The sequence below is a fragment of the Nicotiana tabacum genome, chromosome 6, assembly GCF_000715075.1.
Source record: "Nicotiana tabacum cultivar K326 chromosome 6, ASM71507v2, whole genome shotgun sequence".
In the NCBI taxonomy this organism is placed as follows: domain Eukaryota; kingdom Viridiplantae; phylum Streptophyta; class Magnoliopsida; order Solanales; family Solanaceae; genus Nicotiana; species Nicotiana tabacum.
The window spans coordinates 180,450,094-180,465,287 of NC_134085.1; the positions used below are offsets into that span (position 1 = coordinate 180,450,094).

A 15,194-nucleotide genomic window follows, 5' to 3' on the forward strand; every position below is an offset into this window, starting at 1 on the left:
AGTGGTGTCTGGTTAGCATATCAAAGCGACATAAGTCAGGAAATAGCAGTATACACACTGAATGGATAACAATCGGCGTGCTTTGGGATTCATGAGAAATGCAAACGTTCGGTAAATGGCAATTCACGAGCAATGCAACAGATAAAGAGTATTGAGTTTGAATAAATCAGAGGTATTTTCTGTGATAAGGGTGGCACCGTGACAGAGAAAGTGGTTTAGTCAATAAACAAACAATGTCTTGCAAGGTGAAATCAAAGTTATCATGGCAAGTGAAGGAGTAATCGCCCGCAAAGTCAAGGCCACAAAACCAACCACCATGTTTAAACTCACATATTTTCTTTGTTTGAAACAAGGACGAAAGCTATGTTCATATCAAAGCTTGGAAGCTTGAATTTTTCAGGTGTAATGCCCCAGTTCTGCTTACGCAAAGGCTATTGAGAATATCACACATCACCCCTAGGAGAAACACTTCCTGATCTGGGTTTTCAAGTTATATTTTGTTATAGGAGACGCACTTCCTAAATTGAGATTTTACCCTTAAGAGACGCACTTCCTAGTTTGGATCATATGAGTTTTAGTCACTGAAGTTTTCACCCACTAGGAGACGCACTTCCTAGTCTTGGTCATTTAAATTCATCCCTAGGAGACGTACTTCCTAGTAGGGGTCTTTCAGGATATACTTTTAGGAGACGCACTTCCTAAATTGAGAGTTCATTCATAGGAGACGCACTTCCTAGTTTGAGTCAATAAAGTTTCACCCATAGGAGACACACTTCCTAAATTGAGAGTTCATTTATAGGAGACACACTTCCTAGTTTGAGTCATTGAAGTTTCAGCCCTAGGAGACACACTTTCTAGTCTACGTTTTTTAGGATATACTTTTAGGAGACGCACTTCCTAAATTGAGAGTTCATTCATAGGAGACGCACTTCCTAGTTTGAGTCATGAAAGTTCCAACCCTAGGAGACGCACTTCTTAGTCTGGGTCTTTTAAGATACACCTATAGGAGACGCACTTCCTAAATTGAGAGTTCATTCATAGGAGACGCACTTCCTAGTTTGAGCCATTGAAGTTTTACCCCTTGGAGACGCACTTCTTAGTCCGGGTCTTTCAGGATACACCTGTAGGAGACGCACTTCCTAAATTGAGAGTTCATTCATAGGAGACGCACTTCCTAGTTTGAGTCATTGAAGTTTCACCCATAGGAGACACACTTTCTAAATTGAGAGTTCATTCGTAGGAGACACACTTCCTAGTTTGAGTCATGGAAGTTCCACCCCTAGGAGACGCACTTCCTAGTCTGGGGTCTTCAGGTTATATTTTTGTTTTAGGAGACGCACTTCCTAAATTGAAATTTCACCCCTAGGAGACGCACTTCCTAATTTGAGTCATTTAAGTTCAGCCCTAGGAGACACACTTTCTAGTTTGGTTCATTCAAGTTTCAGCCTTAGGAGACGCACTTCCTAGTTTGGTTCATTCAAGTTTCACCTGTAGGAGACGCACTTCCTAGCTTGGTTCATTCAGGTTTTATTTTTAGCAGACGCATTTGCTAGTCAAAGTTTTTTGGTTTTACTCATAAGAGACGCACATCCTAGTCTAGTCTTTAGTTTACTCTCATCATTGCATCAATAGTATAAATGGTTTACAATATTTCTAACAATTCACAAATCTTCCTAGTGCAAACTGGGGCAGAAAATTTCGTTTGTTTTGATTGCAGGCACCCACATGGAAAACAAGGGAACACAGAAAGTTTCAGCAATCAGGCGTCCACCTAGAGAACAAGGGAAGACATTTCAAGTTTCACGGGAAAACAATTCAAGTTTCAAGGGAAAGCAATTCGAGGGAATCCAGAAAGTTTCAGTAATAGGGCGCCCACCTAGAGAACAAGGGAAGACAGTTCAAGTTTCAAGGGGAGACAGTTCAAGTTTCAAGGAAAAGCAGTTCCGAATGAAGACAATTCAAGTTCAGTAATCGGGCGCCCACTTGGAGAACAAGGGAAGACAGTTCAAGTTTCAAAGAAAAGTAGTTTCGAAGGAAGACAGTTCAAGTTCAGCCATCAGGCGCCCACCTGGAGAACAAGGGAAAACAGTTCGAGTTTCAAGGGAAAACAGTTCAAGTTTCAAAGGAAGACAGTTCAAGTTTTGGCAATCAGGCGCCCACCTGGAGAACAAGGGAAGTCATTTCAAGATTCAATTCAAGTTAGAAGTAGCAGAAGCTCGCTGCAAGAATGCGGGTCAACAGTCCGAGATGACCAACAGAAGTAGTCTCAATCCACAATAAAAAAAGAAAAAAAAGAAGTGAATCCAAATGCAGAAGCAGAGAAAGATGTGAATTGCTCAAGACATGTCTGAAGTCAAGAGCACGACATGTCCGAGTTTGATCCGAAGAAGCTGTGGAAGAATGAATCAACACCTGCAGCTAGCAAGAATCAAGGTTCAAATCTAAAGTCTGCATGAAGAATCATTCAAGACTCAAGATCAAGCTTCAGAAGACTTATAGATAGGAATCTTGTAACTCATAGTTGACAGGCTTAGTTAGTCATTTTCATTTTTTTTTATTTTGATGCAATAACAGGACCGCGGACCAGAACATCAACGGAACGACACCTCGACCGGCTCTCCACCTCGGTATACTCCATCACTATTCCTACTTCTGAACTACATGTGGCATGATTCCTTTATAGCCAAAGATATGTAGGCAGCACAGATACCAGAGCTCGGTCACATTCTCCTTTCTTTTAGCTTTTGGTCTCCCTAAATAAGGGTCAGGTCAAAAAACTTGTCTAGTCGTTCTTTGTCTGAAAATACTTCGTGTTTCCAGTCAAAGAGGGGCGGCTGTAGACATGTGATTTTTGACCCTCCCCAAAATTTTACACATTTTTGTATTTAAATATTTAATTTAGATCTAATATAGTTATTTAGCTTGTTTTGACCCTTTTACTTTATTTTATCACAAAAATAAAAATTACAAAAATATTTTCTTTTTTTAGCTAATCTAGTTACTTTTAATTTATCCACTTTACATAATATTCAAAAAAAAAATAGTTACACTTTGTTTTTAGGAATATTATTTTAATATTTGCAATGATTTTAATCTAATTCCATTTTTATCTTTTAGTATGATATTTGAAAAATACCAAAAAATAGGTTTGTTTTAACGGTTAATCTTATTTTAATATTTATTTTACTTAAGTAGAATTAATTAGTAAATGGTGTAGTATTTTTGGTCTTGTTATAGAAAAAGAGTATGAAATTTGGGGCTAATTTTGTTTGGTCTTATTTGAAAAGGCCTGATTTTGGATAGCCCAAAACTTTGAGCTCATACCCATTCCCCATTTGACATAACCTAATTCTTACCCATATAAAATAATCTCGTTTCGATTGTCACTTAAATTGGAAAAAACTCCCTTATATACCCTTTCGGGTTGGAAAAAGGAGGTGTGACAATGTACACGTGGTGATGATGGTAGAAACCATCAAATAACTCCAACTATCAAGAATTTAATGGAGGGATTACACTTACTATTACGGTATAAGAGGAACTCTCATACAAAGTGGATTGGTTGTTGGGAAGTCAGGTCTGGAATTGTGCAATTTTATGGTCGGGGTTTAGAGATTGATTAGACAAGGCGGGACAAGGCTCCATAGAGCAATATGTATAGATTTATATTCCTATTCTGGATGTTAGTGACCATTTGGTTTACCTACAATTCAAAGCTCAGCCGCGGGAGACTTAAAAACACAGACACACACAATGACCATGGGGGAAAGGAAGATAAACTCAGAATGGTTAGTGGTTATGCAAGTCCCTCGCCCTCGCCCTCGTTGTCACCCCCAACTCCACAATCCCCACTGCCTGTGAGCGTAGGACCTGCACATCACCCCTACTATTTCTCTTCGTCTCCTTCTCCTTCCCCACCATTCTCACCACCCCCTTCCCCCCATACAGACATCCTCTACCCGACATCTATTGCTGCCTCTCCATTGCCATTTTCCCTGGATCACCAACTCCAACCTCATAAACTAAATTCCACATGCTCCTGCCTTTTAGACTTGTAAGCAGGCTCCTTTCCCTTGTACTCTTCTTTTCAGCTCTTTTACCTATGGATAGTTTTTGCCATGTATCTTTCCTTTAAAAGCTAGAATTGCTACTCTTTGCCTTCTCAATATTTTTTCGTTTTGTTTTCTGTACCCCTTGGATTTTATGGGGAGTATGCAGACTGAAATGGTTCCTTCAGAGATGTTGCACTTCTTTTACAACCAGAAAAAGGTGTCACTGGGTCACAGATTTTTACGACTGCCGCAAGACAATGAATATATGAGAGAAAAAGCAAAGGCAGACAGAGCTTGCAGGAGTCAGCGCTCAAATGGCTTTATAGTAACCATGTTCCTCAAAATGAGACACCAACTATAGTTTCTAATTTAGGTATAAGGAATGAACGAGGTATAAGGAATGTGTAAGAAAGATATGGAATAGCAAATAAATGCTGATGGCGTGATCTTCTGATTTAGATCTAGTTCTGAATAATGTACAGGGCATGCAATTATACAATCTTCTTTTAACAAATGTTATGTTTTAATAAAAATTTACTGCAAAAACTTGGCCTTGGAATACTGTATCAAGGTCAGGACTAAACAAAGTCAGAAAAGTTGAGGTTTCATATACATATCCTCTTCCTTCTAATTTTAGATACTTCACTGTTGGCCCTGTGGTCTTTGTTGCTGAAAGGAAGGGTGGGTCTGAGGTGTGTTCTGAAGAGGCATCATACCCTGCTGCAGATTCTGTGTATTTTGCGACATGTTTCCAAATGTGCCATGCTGCTGCTGTTGTTGGATTGGCATCAAACCAGGATTGTTTCCACTCATATTGAACACTGCAGAGAAAACGCCATCCCTGTTTAGGAACAAACGTTTTGCAACTAGAAACAAGCTGCACGTTTATTTGGTTTACAACATTCTCTCGATGGGCTAAAAAAGGAAGAAAAATCCATTTGAACAGAACTATACGAAAGATGAGTGAAGGAGGCGCTTTTTCTTTGATCACTCAGGTTTGCAGTAGCAAGATTCCGAGTTCCACCAGATATTCCAAACTGAAAGTAGTAATATGAGGCCATAAAACAATTGGCAACATAATACAAAAGAAACATGGAAGAACTAGGTTATTACATGCAAATGGCTTTCAAAAAGCAGAACTTTCATATTGGAAGTACGAAATATCCTCGAACATGTTAAAGACTAACATACATCCTTAATCATATGTAGTCAATTTCAAGAAATGTAAGTTAAATGTAACGAAAAGATTACACTTAGCTCACACACATTGGGAGAACAGGGAAGCTGTAGCCTCCCATCAATTTAAACCAAATTCACAGTCAAGACAGAATCTCAAAACAGAAAATATTTGAGGTGTGTAATGCCAATAAAATAGAAAATTCCAATCAACACTCATACAGAAAACAAATGAACTTCCTCCCTTTGAAGCTAACTAAAGACATCAAGATCTCACTATACACTCCTGAGAAGGCATTCCCACCTCGTCCCAGATTATAATTATAGATAGACCTAATAATAACTCCAGCATGCATGACGATAGCACTAGGTAATACATTTTGACACACCTGCATTCGTGGCAGAAGAGTTTGTGATGACATCATTGCTGACATATTTGAGATCTGCCATACAGAATAAGTTAACGTGATGCGAAGCAGAGTGGATATTTGAAATTTTAAGCCCAAGAAAAGAATGCATGACAATTTGGGAATTGATGTGTACTTTCAGCACATTTCAATGGTCGAACAAGTAACAAAGAAATAGCTTGTACATGGTAGATAACTCAGTGAACTGGTTCATCAATAAAACAGATAATAAAGCAATAAACAGCAAATAATCAAAAGATCTAATGAAGCATGACACAGAACAGGCCAGATGAGCATTGCATTATCATGTATACTGAGGAAGTTAGTCATATCTATGTCATATGGGAGGACTACACACACAACTGACCTAATCAATAACCTCATGGCATGTGCTGTACAACAATGAGTGCCTTTTGAGGGAAAAAAACTAGTTGACAAACTGAGTGGGAACCAAATAGATATGAAAATTTTCTAATACTTTTGTAACTGCTTCAATGCATGCAATGCAACAAATATTTAGTTAGAACCATCACTTTTAAAGATCCACGAAATTTTCAGTATGTGAAATACCAGTTCAATGCATGTGATAAACAACTTGCATTTAAATCCAATAGGAACTGTATATGAAGATGTCCTAGTTGGTAGAATGGGCACCAACATGCTGTTGAAAAATACAAGTAAATGCCAACTAATGCACATAAGAGACAAGCGGAATAAGTATGTCACTTCAATAGACATATCTAGGTTCCACGGTCTACCAGGAAGCAGAATAAGACCACATAGCAGATTAGGTTAAAAGATTTTTTTTTTTTTTTTTTGGCAATCCACTAGGGCTAGTTTTTTATTAATAAAAGAAAAGAAAAATACAACAATTAGGAAAAGTACAAATAAGGGGGACAATAGCACCGGTATTGTTACCCATATGCCTTGGCTATATAATCACTCCTCTGCGCCTCACATTGCCTTATGATGGCAGCCTCATGTAGAGGATTCATGGTGTAGCTGCCGGCAAAGTCTCACGAGGGCATATAATCTCATAGCCGTGTGGATATTTTTCCAAAGGCATAGGACCAAGGCAACACTAACCGGGCTAAACCTTACCTTACTAATCCTATTGAGGCAAAGAAAAGGCCTCACCTACTAACAAGCATGTAAAAAATAAGAACTGGAGAATACCAAATATTCAATGATCATCACAGAGTTTATAACATACTCTGTGATGATATTACAAATGATAATACTTATATAATGATAAAATAGAATGTAGTAGGAATTAAAATCTTGTCCCTTCTTTTCCAAACTTGTAAAATCTTCAATTTGTAATTCTTTGTTGTTTTCCTCACCCGTGTTCAAAATGTATTCAAAAATCATCATTTCTTTTTTGAACGGTTGGACCTCGTTGATGTAGTTGGGGCAGCCCGCTTTTGTTTGGCAACTCTCATTGGAGGTCGCCTAACATTTAAAAAATCACTAACCTTGTCGTCCCAACTATTTTTCCTTGTATGAGTCTTCTTACCGTTGCCGCTATGCATTGGTGATAAATCACCTTGTTTTACTGCATGTGCACGACATTCTTGCAACATTTCATCTTCCTCTCCTTCTTCATAAATGTCCCTTCCAAAGTTTACTGTATTTGGCAAGTTTTGGGTAGTGTTTTGAGTCATCAGTACATTTGCATCTTGTGCCTTTGTTATGACTGTCTTGTCTTGATGTTGTTGAACCCTTTGCACATTATTTCTAACCTTGCTCGGCTGTCCAGTGCTGCAAACTTGAGATGGAGTTAACAAATTAAGAGGCTTAGAAATTACCAATGCGTCCAGAAGCTTTCTATCCTCCAAAGATATAGTTGGAGTGGTTATAACAATTTGTTGAAGTTCTTGCGCAAATTGAATTTGCTGCTCAGCTGTTGCATTCAACTGTTGCTGCTGTTGTCCAGTCTGATTTATTACTGGAAGAGTACCAGTTGTACTGCTCGACATAGTCTGCTGCTGCCCAGGCGGATTAGCTGCTGTAAATTCTTGCAACCTTGTTCCATTTGTCTTTTGTTGCTGCCTAGACTTAGGGATAAAATCAGGAGCTTTAGGATCAAGCTTATTTCCTGATCCTAACTTAGAAGAACTTCCAATATTAGGAAAGGATGGTGATCCTACTGATAACATCTCATCATCTCCACTAGACCTCTCACTTTCATCAGAAAAATCCTCCGCAAAATCAACACCCAAATCTTCTTCATCATCATACTTAGGTTGATCATCCCATAGCTTAGATTTAATTGCCATTGCCCTCACATTTTCTTTAGTTAACTCATTGTTGTTTCCTGTGGACAACACCAACTGTCCCTGATCACCACCATGTTCGCCACAAGAGTCCAACGATTGTGATGGTACTTCAAAGACGGAAGTGTTCAATGTAACCCATGGTTGTTTAACCATATTAGTGTTTAGCATCATCTCGTTCTGTGCATGTTTGATTATTTTTTCCACCTGTGGACTGGAGAACTGCAAGGCCGGAGCATTGGAGCTATGTGCATGATTGCCCTTTAGCTCCCTCGCAACTGGCACAATGTCCAAAGGAAAACCAGAATTTTGCTGATTTTTTGTACTGGCTAGAGACCTTTGTTGCATAATTTTTAAATCTGCATTTAGCTCCTTATGCTGAAGATCTTGATTACCATGTTCATGTGCACAAACCAAGGCGTCAAAAGAGTTAGAAACCTTAAACTCTGTTGTTGCCTCCAGATTTTTATGATCTGAATATCCTTTTCTGCTAGGTGATCGATGCACTACAGACCAGCCCTTAGCAGGTGATTGTTGCCCATGTTGAGATCCTGCTTCTAACATATTAGTAGAGTTGTTGTTAGCAGATATTCCACCAACTTCACCAGTATCTCGTTTGCCACGAATTCCAGTTACACCATCTCCTTTCTCAAGTTCCTGTCCATTCCTGTTAGCATTACTATGATGAGAGGTTACTTTAGTAACCTGTTTATCCTTGGATTTTCTTTGGTCATTAGGAGATTGCCCAAAACCTTCAACGCCTAATTCAATATCTCCAGCAGCCTCAAAACTAACTGCTTGCACAACTGACTCAAACTTGGTCGTTGTAGCAAATTGTTCACCTACAACTGCTGATTTCTCCGCTGGTTCAAAAAGTGCTACAACTCGATCCCCAATTGTTTTCGAAGCAGTAGTAGCCATCATACCTGTTGCAGTAACCAAATCATGCTGCTCTACAACACCTTCACGTGCCATACTTCCCTCACCAACAGTACCATTAGCCATGCTTGCCAAGCTGAGTAATTTCTCCTCATTCTCACCAGCACCTTTGTCAACGTTATCCTTCCCCATGCTATTTCGATCGCTAATAGCATCCTTTGAGACTGGTCGTAAATTACTCTGCCCTGCTACAGCTTCATGATGAGAAGCGTTAGCAAGAGCTGTATCAACAGGAACCAAAGCAGCAGTAGATACAGCTGTTACATGTGCTGTCTTGATCAAATTTTCAGCGTGTTCATGAGCCCTTTGAGGAGCTCTTAACACTTTTGTAGCATTTGTATGGTTAATGTGATCTCCAGCAGTTCGATCACCATCATTTAAGGCCCTCCTCTCATTCAAAAACTGATGCAAATCTCCCTTGTATTTCGCACCACCAATTTGTTCTTGACGAGGCTGCTCTTCATCAATCTGAGCATCCTCATCACGATTTTTTTCTGAAGTCTCTGACACGTAGTTTCATCATGGCCTTGATGCTTACAACAATTACAATACAGTGGTAAATTATCGTAAACGATTTCTTGAAAAACCTCCAGTACTTTTCCAGAAATTGTATCCACACTTTGCAACCTTACACGATTAGGATGTTTGTCAAGCAAGTCTAATATCACCTTCACCCTAGCAGTGCTAGGTCTGGACTTAGTTTGTGTTGCCTTATCAATGGCAATTGGTTTTCCTACAGCAGATGCTATAGACAACAATGAAGGCATCGCAAACAAATCTGGTGACAGATTCGACAACGATATCCAAACCACTGCTTTTGTTGTTTCCTCCTTTGAGTTATAACCAATCGTCCATGGAAATACACGATATTGAAGCTGAACACCCTTATACAGCAGATAATTAACAGAGCGAGCTAAAGCACTTACATAATCATCATAACGATCAAACCTTAGCAGTCATTGTCTTGGTGCGAGTAAACCGATGATACATCGACCTTTAACACCTAAGTGTTTGGGCAGTAAATCTCGTTGCTCATTGAGTTCTGGTGCTCCTGGAGATACTTTCATCATTACTGATTGATGCAAGCCTTCCTCCACAACAAACTTTTGTCGTTCTTCTAAGGAAAACATTAGAGTTGGCTCTCCATGGATGAACTGGACTGGTTTGAGTTTTGGAGTTGTGCGAGGTATGGGGTCTATTTTTGTTGCGATTTGCTGAGCATATGTGGGTTTTATTGGTGGCTCTCCCACAGCCCAAGGCTGGGGAGAGACTACAGCATCCATGACTGCTTAAAACGTCACCATATCATTGACGTGAAGAACTGAAAATAACAACAAAATCTGGAAAATTCTGCTTGCTACAGTAAATCGAGAAATAGAATTTAAGATCTAGAAAAATAGGTTATGAATTTGAGGATGAAACCAGTTGGGGATTGTTCTCTAAGAGAAGGGGGTTCTTTTAAGACCAATCTTGTGATATTACCTTGCCGGATGCCGGAGTTAGGCTTTGTTTATCTCGTGGAAAATTCGGATTCCATTTTCCAAATAATATGGAAAACAGAAATCAGCAGTATAATAAGATACCAAAAAGGAAATCAATATCATCTGTGCAAGCCTACCTTCTTATACATCATTCCCTTCTACTAGCCAATGTGCAAGTCTATCTTAGGTTGGTTCTTTCTTTTTTCTTTTTTTATTTTAAGGGGGGTTGGATAATATGTAAGCGCTAGAGAGTGAAATTCTACACTCACTCAACTGTGATATTCCACATGTGTAAGCAGATCATTTGGAATTTCCTCCTACTGCTAAAATTAGAAGAAATTAATTAAAGAAAACAAAGAAGAGAACCATTTGGGGACAACATTGGTGGCGTCGAAGTCTTCGAGGATGCGAGAAATAGCCTTGAATAGACTAATGGCTCGAGTTTTGACGGATTCCAGGTTCAGTTGCTGTTGAACGGCGGGGTTCGGGCCCTCCGCCACCCTGGGCGGCTGTTGCTGCTGTTGATCTTGAGTTCCTTAGCTGCCACAGGCGCGTTTTCAGTCCGCCGAAAAACAGGCTGCGCCGGCAGCCAAGTCTCACACTTGACTTCAGCCTGCTCCAACACTTAGCCAAAATTACAGCAATTTTGGACTTAGAATACAGGAAATTTCTTTCCCAACTTTATATTTAACTTGAGCATACAAAAGAAACTCAATACAAAAGAAGATCACTCCTCCTGACCCTCACAAGACTACTCTTAGCCTTAGATGTTTTCACTCTTAGAAAACCAGACTCAAGACTCTTTCCTGACTCAATGTGTACTCATACACGTTTTTTCTCCTCTGCCAAAAGCATAAGGATGCTGCCCATTTATAACAATATGAGACAACCCTCTTTGCCCTTACACTTGTGGCACTTAAGCTTAGACACTTGTCCCACACAACCCACTATTTTAGCCTAATGTAGTCCCAACTACTAGGAACATGTAAAGACCATGCTAAAATAATGGAAACATGGCAAAAAACGTGCTAACTCCCATCTGCCAGCATTTTGAACAAAGCCAATTGCTTCCCATGTGCCGTAACCGCCATTGATTTGGTCAATCTGAAGCTTGCTGCCCATTTTTGTGCATTGGCTTAAATCGGGCGTCAATGCCATTGTATCTAGCTGCATTGTAGCCACATTTTTGCCTATGACATTGCCCACGAACATGGTCTTTTGCCGCGCCCCAATGCCATGACAAGTCTGTCGCGTGCACTATCTTCCGTTGCACTTTAGCCTGCCTTGCCACTTCGTTTTTGCCTTGCCTTGGCATCACTGCCTCATGCCTTGATGCCTTTGCCATAATCAAGTGTCACCCTCAGCCCCCAACTCATTGTCAAGCCCTTGCCAAGCTGCCTCGCCTCCGTCAAAGCCTTGACCATCACTTGCCTGTTTCCCTTTTTGCCTTGGTGCTACTCGTGCACCTAGCTTGCAACACTCTAGCTGCCTCATGACAGCACTCTCGTTGTCAAGTCAAGCTCAAAGTGGCGGAGGTCTAACAAACCACCCACACCCTTTTAAACTCCACGTCCTCGTCGAGGTTAGCTCAATTTATGAGTCCTAAGGGGTTGACCAGCAACGCCTTTGGCCTCCCTTTTCTTCGGCCACAATTGCATTCACTCCAGCCACTTGTTTGTTGCTGGTCATTTTCTCTAATACAACCCTCTTGTCCGCGGCAGTCATAGCATTTAACACTGTCTTCTTCAGGCAGTCCCTTGCTCGATGTGGCCCATCACAAAGTAAACAACCACTGAATTTGTTGCCCTTCTCCTTGCTCTTTGAAGTTCCAGTCTCATGCTTTCCCTTCCCCTTGTCTTCATTAGCATTGTTGTTTTCACATTTCTTCCACTCCTTAGCCTTGTTCTTCTTTCCTCGTTGGACTTTGAAGCAGAAATCTCATCACTTAAGTGAAAATCGCCCAATGCATCAGCCGTAGCCACATCACTTGTGAGATTTTGAATATTCTGCCGACGCAACTCCAATTGTGCCCACTGTTGCAACCCGCTCATGAAGTTGTGCAATTTGTCTTCTTCCGACATATTGCTGATGCTCAACATCAAAGAAGTGAATTCTTTAACATATGCTCTAACTGATCCGGTTTGCCTCAACTTTTTCAGTTTGTCCCTAGCAATCCAAGACGTATTGCGAGGAACGAACTGATCCTTAAATTCCTTTTTATGCCGCTCCCACGACTCAATCTTTGGCCTGCCCAAACTTTCATCTTCAGTCACACGAGTGCGCCACCATAACTTAGCATCTTCACTCAAATACATGCTAGTCAAGGTTACTTTCTCCTTCTCATCTTGCACACGAATAACATGAAATTATTGCTCCATATCCCAAAGAAAATTCTCCAATTCACGTGCACTCCTTGCACCACCAAATGCCTTAGGTTCAGGAATTTTCACCTTGAGACGATCAACACCACGTTGAGGAGCATCCTCGCCCACAGCACGTCGCAGCACCACTGTCTCAATTTTTCAGATCCGCATTCTCTGGACTTAGCCTTGCTAATTCTGCCTCAAGGTAGGCAAGCCTTGTCACGAGAGTCTGAATTTATTCACCATCAAGAACATTTCCCACCAATATCTCCAGTTTTGTTAGCCTTTCCCGCAGTTCGTTGTTACCACCGACCATGTTCTCAAACAAGACCACAAAATCTGCCACTGCCCGTTATGTCTCCGTCACGATCCTGCTCCGTTCTGATACCAGTTGTCACAGGCGCATTTTCAATCTGCCGAAAAATGGCCTGCGCGGCAGCCAAGTCTCACACTTGACTTCAGCCTGCTCCAACACTTAGCCAAAATTACAGCAACTTTGGACTTAGAATATTTTAGGCAGCTTTTCAACATAGTAAGTTTAGGACTAATTTTAGGCAACAGAAATAAGTAAAGGCAACAGAAATTTAGATGAACACAAGGCACAATATACAGGAAATTTCTTTCCCAACTTTGTATTTAACTCGAGCATACAAAGAAACTCAACTCAAAGTATAGCCGTGTACAAAAGAAGATCATTCTTGACTCTCACAAGGTTACTCTTAGCCTTAGGTGTTTTCACTCTTGAAAACCAGACGTAGGACTCTTTTCTAACTCAATGTGTACTCATACACGTTTTTTCTCCTCTGCCAAAAGCATAAGGATGCTGCCCATTTATAACAATATGTGACAACCCTTTTTGCCCTTGCACTTATCGCACGCAACCCGCTATTTTAGCCTAATGTAGTTGACATCCCCCAACTACTAGGAACATGTAAAGATCATGCTAAAATAATAGAAACATGGCCAAAAACGTGTTAACTTCCATCTGCCAACATTCTGAACAAAGCCAACTGCTGTCCATGTGCACAGCATGTGCCGTAACCGTCATTAACTTGGTCAATCTGAAGCTTGCTACCCATTTTCGCGCCTTGGCTTGAATCAGGCGCCTATGCCATTGTATCCAGCTCCATTGTAGCCACATTTTGCCAATGCCATTGCCAACGAACATGGTCTTTTGTCGCGCCCCAATGCCATGACAAGTCTGTCCCGCACACTTCTTCCGTTGCACTTTAGTCTTCCTTTGCCACTTCATTTTTGCCTTGATGCCTTTGCCATGATCAAGTGTAACCCTCAGCCCGCAACTCATTGTCAAGCCCTTGCTAAGCTGCCTCGCCTCCGTCAAAGCTTTGGCCATCACTTGCTTGGCCGTTTCCTTTTTTGCCTTGGTGCTACTCGTGCACCTAGCTTGCAACACTCTTGCTGCCTCATGACAACGCTCTCGTTGTCAAGTCAAGCTCAAAGTGGCGGAGGGCTAACAACAGCCAACAATGCCCTAAAACCTTGCTTATTCCATTCTTTTTGGCACGACTAAAAAGAAAATTAATAAATTAAAATGGCGGGAGTATAATATTTGTAAGTTGCTATGAATTCATAAGTCGCGTTCAGTGAATGGTTTTTCCATGCGATTTATATGTCGCATTCTGCAAATGCGATTTATACCCGCATTCATTTTTTCATTGCAATTTATAAGTTGCACCGTATTATAATTGTCACCTATAAGTCGCATCGTATTATAATTGCCACCTATAAGTCGCATTCATAATTGCGATTTATATGTCGAACTCCCCATTTTGTATTCGATTATGATTTATACTTCGTATTCCTCAATCACAAGTTATGAAAGAAAATTACATTTTACAAATCCAGTTTAAGTTAACGAACGTTACCTCAATTAATTTAGACATGTAAATTGCATTTCATTTATTCATTTTGTATATTTTAAAATTCTCATAAAATTTACACACTAATTAAAAAAATAGCCAAAACGGCACATTTGACCCCCCCCCCCCCCTTCCCCCGTCCCCAACTTTTGAAAGCTATTTATTATGAGCTTTTTTATTATTGTTCCTTTTTGTATCGAAATACACCATGAATATGTGTACCAAAATTAATACTTAGTGTGCGTTTGTATAATTGCCGAGGTAGTAATTAAATACACATTGTAATATTTGCCCAATATAATAATTATAAATATATTTATCTATTATAATACAATTACAATGTAATTATCAAAGTTATATTTGACTGCACAAGCATAATTTCATAATTAGATACTTTTTATTTAAAATAAAAATTAATTATAAAAATTTAAGTAATTTTTTAGATTAAATGTAAACAAAATTTTAGTGTGTGACAGATATATATGTGTATAATATTAAATAATATTTATTATCAATTATGTAAACTATATATTTTTATTTGTAAAATATAACTATTAAATATTTATAAAATAGTTACTAATATCGTAAAGAATAATTAGTATTTTCCAAATAAATATTCA

At 39.7% G+C, this 15,194-nt stretch overlaps 1 protein-coding gene and 1 long non-coding RNA gene across 4 annotated transcripts; one reads left to right on the forward strand and one right to left on the reverse strand.

The window, feature by feature from the left end:
- The first annotated feature begins 3,539 nt into the window (after nt 1-3,539).
- On the forward strand, nt 3,540-5,302 carry LOC142182110 (uncharacterized). Its single transcript, XR_012711007.1, has 2 exons — nt 3,540-4,054; nt 4,219-5,302. It is a non-coding gene; the product is annotated as an uncharacterized LOC142182110 (long non-coding RNA).
- Nucleotides 4,051-11,204, reverse strand: LOC142182109 (uncharacterized). Of its 3 annotated transcripts, XM_075256060.1 has the most exons (4): nt 10,698-11,204; nt 5,618-5,671; nt 5,007-5,089; nt 4,051-4,873 (listed from the first exon to the last, which is right to left on the reverse strand). In XM_075256060.1, exons 1-4 carry the CDS (start codon nt 10,698-10,700, stop codon nt 4,576-4,578), a joined length of 438 nt encoding a protein of 145 aa, XP_075112161.1. In that variant the 5' UTR covers nt 10,701-11,204; the 3' UTR covers nt 4,051-4,575. The 3 variants fall into 3 exon arrangements, 2 of the variants coding, with proteins under 2 accessions (XP_075112161.1, XP_075112162.1); XR_012711006.1 differs by lacking the exon at nt 5,007-5,089 and having other exon boundaries at nt 10,698-11,195; XM_075256061.1 differs by lacking the exon at nt 10,698-11,204 and having other exon boundaries at nt 5,618-6,374.
- Between the last annotated feature and the right edge of the window lie 3,990 nt (nt 11,205-15,194).